This window comes from Uloborus diversus, unplaced genomic scaffold, assembly GCF_026930045.1.
Source record: "Uloborus diversus isolate 005 unplaced genomic scaffold, Udiv.v.3.1 scaffold_1456, whole genome shotgun sequence".
In the NCBI taxonomy this organism is placed as follows: Eukaryota; Metazoa; Arthropoda; class Arachnida; order Araneae; family Uloboridae; genus Uloborus; species Uloborus diversus.
Genome location: NW_026558161.1, coordinates 17,526 through 20,678, shown reverse-complemented (window position 1 = coordinate 20,678; position 3,153 = coordinate 17,526). Strand labels below are relative to the sequence as shown.

Below are 3,153 nucleotides of genomic sequence, written 5' to 3'. Positions count from 1 at the left end.
TTTTCTGTTAATTTTGTCAAAAACATTTTCTGATAAAATCAAATTTTTTTAGCCACTGAACAGATTCATACTGGCAGAAAAACTCTCTTTCTTGTGAAGTCTTAAAGTCTTTCTCTTCAAAAATTTGTCTACAAACTCCTTAAGGCTACATACTACAAAGTAGCCTTTGTCTTGTATATTCTGCCACTTTTTCCATTGAGAAGATATCATCTAACTCATTTGAATAAAAAAATGCTGTAGAATAGCTTTTTAATTTATGAATTCTTTCAAGAAACTTTCTTCAAAAAGTTATCTTATCTGAAAATTCATTTGAAGTTGCATGCTGAAGAAATGACTTTCATTTCTGAACTCCGCCAAAAAACGTTTCTCAAGTAAATCAAGCCTCCAAAATCACTTGAAGATTTAAAGAAAAACATTGTTTTAACAAAAAAAAAACACTTTTCTGTTAAATTTGTCAAAAACATTTTCTGATAAAATAAATCTTTAAAGCCACTGAAACAAATTCATACTGGCAGAAAAACTCTCTTTCTTTTGAGCAGTCTAAAGTCCTTTTCTTCAAAAGTTTATCTACAAGCTCGTTTAAGGCTACATACTACAAAGTAGCCTTTGTCTTGTATATTCTTGCCACTTTTTCCATTGAGAAGATATCATATAACTCATTTGAATAAAAAATGCTGTAGAATAGCTTTTTAATTGATGAATTCTTTCAAGAAACTTTCTTCAAAAAGTTATCTTATCTGAAAATTCATTTGAAGTTGCATGCTGAAGAAATGACTTTCATTTCTGAGCTCCACCAAAAACGTTTCTCAAGTAAATCGAGTCTCCAAAATCGCTTGAAGATTTATAGAAAAACATTGTTTTAACAAATGTTGTCAAAAATGTTTTTTGCGTTAAAAATTTTTGTGGAGTCGCTCAAGAACTCATAATGAAGAAAATTCCTTCTCTTATGAATAAATGTCAAAAGATTTACTCTTATAAAATACTCGTACTTCAATTGAGGACAGGGCAGAAGCCCTTTCCTTTTGAATACTGGTAAAATATATTTGCTTTTTGAAACAGTCGACTCGTTCGGAGGACTCGTACCCGACAAATGCCTTTTCCTTGCGAATACTGTCAAAAGACATTTTCGTGTAAGAGAAATCTCCAGCGCCATTTGAGAATTCACACTGGAGGCACAACTTTTTCTTGCGAAGTCTGTCAAAAGACCTTTACCTCTAAGTTTAATCTTAAAACGCATTTAAGAATTCATACCGGGGAGAAGCCCTTTGCTTGCGAACAGTGCCAAAAGACATTTTCTGTTAAAAAAAAACTTGTTAAACATGTTTGGACTCATACCGGAGAGATGCCTTTCACTTGCGAATACTGTGGAAAGTCTTTCTCTTCTAAAAAAAGTCTCAAAGGTCATTTGAGAACGCACACCCACAGAATTACCTTTTTACTGTGAACATTGTCAAGAAACATACTCCAATGAAAGAAATCTCCAAATCCACGTGAAGACTCACACTAGGGAAAAGACTTTCTCTTGCGAGGATTGTCGGAAGACTTTCTCCTCTAAATTGAATCTCCAAATTCATTTGAGAACTCATACCGGGGAGAAGCCCTTTGCCTGCAAACGATGTGAAAGGACATTTTCTGTTAAATCAAACCTCCTGAGACATTTAAAGACTCATACTGGGGAGAAGCCTTACCGTTGTGAATGCTGTCCAAAGGCTTTTGCTTGAGAACAAATCTCCTTCTTCATTTGAGGACTCATACCGGAGAAAAGCCTTTCTCTTGCGAATATTGTGGAAAGTCTTTCTCTTCTAAAAAAAGTCTCAAAGGTCATTTGAGAACGCACACCACAGAATTACCTTTTTACTGTGAACATTGTCAAAAAACATACTCCAACGAAAGAAATCTCCAAATCCACGTGAAGACTCACACTGGGGAAAAGACTTTCTCTTGCGAGGATTGTCGGAAGATTTTCTCCTCTAAATTGAATCTCCAAATTCATTTGAGAACTCATACCGGGGAGAAGCCCTTTGCCTGCAAACGATGTGAAAGGACATTTTCTGTTAAATCAAACCTCCTGAGACATTTAAAGACTCATACTGGGGAGAAGCCTTACCGTTGTGAATGCTGTCAAAAGGCTTTTGCTTTGAGAACGAATCTCCTTCTTCATTTGAGGACTCATACCGAGAGAAAAGCCTTTCTCTTGCGAATATTGTGGGGAAAAATTTACTTTTAGATGCAGTCTCCAAATTCATTTGAATAAAAATGCTCATACTGGAGAGAAAACCTGCTCGTAATAGGCAGCTTTTTGTGTGTGTGTGTGTGTGCGTGTAAATTTTGCCAAAAGTGGTTTTCTCGAAAAAGGTATCTTAAAGTTTACAGGAAGAAATACTGTGTTTCTTGATTGTTTTGAGAAAGCTTTAGAAAATTCTATTATTTTATATTAATGTTTGAAGAATGCTGTAGGTTTACTCTTATTTTGAATGCTGTCAAAAATCGTTTTCAACAAAATCATCTTAAAGTTCATTTGAGAACTCATAGCTGGAGAAAAGCCTCTTTCCTTTAAGCCCTGTCTCTAGACTGTTTTAAAAAAGAAATCTCCAAATTTATACGACGACTCATATCAGAAATTCTATCTTTCTTGACTGTAAAGAGAAGTCTTTGGGAAACACAAATGATTCACATAGAAGTTTAAAGAATACTCATCAAAGGATTTCAATGTGTAAGTATTGCAGTATAATCCATCTGAAAAGTCGGCGAATCGTAAAATAGTCGGGAAAATTGAAACATTGCTGTAAGCCGGGAAAATTTCTGAAAATTAGAAAAAACAAGTTGATGTGTGCATCACTTGACTTCCTTTTACACCAATTCAATATCATTTCTCCATTATTAGCAATCTCAATATTATTCAATAGTTTACTCTCTAAATATCACCAACAGTGGCCAAATTAAAACCAGATTTTTAAAAAAAAATTTTGAAATCTCCAAATTTGTCAGCAAGTTGGCGACAAACCTTGGCGACCAAACGACTGGCGATATATCGGCAAGTGTCCGCCAAATTAAAACACCACTTGAGTTTACATTGAAATTAACAATGATTCCCCCCCCCCAAAAGGGGCAAAAGAACCCTTTATAAACACTCAAATGCAACCAAAAGGGGAT

The 3,153-nt window shown here is 34.8% G+C and overlaps 1 protein-coding gene across 1 annotated transcript; it reads left to right on the top strand.

The window, feature by feature from the left end:
• Window positions 1-1,342: 1,342 nt before the first annotated feature.
• Window positions 1,343-2,111, top strand: LOC129232986 (gastrula zinc finger protein XlCGF57.1-like; the record flags this gene model as incomplete). The annotated part of the gene is made up of 2 exons (XM_054867068.1): window positions 1,343-1,440; window positions 1,999-2,111. Coding segments are annotated over exons 1-2 (211 nt in total), but the record flags the coding sequence as incomplete, so codon positions are not given.
• Window positions 2,112-3,153: the final 1,042 nt, after the last annotated feature.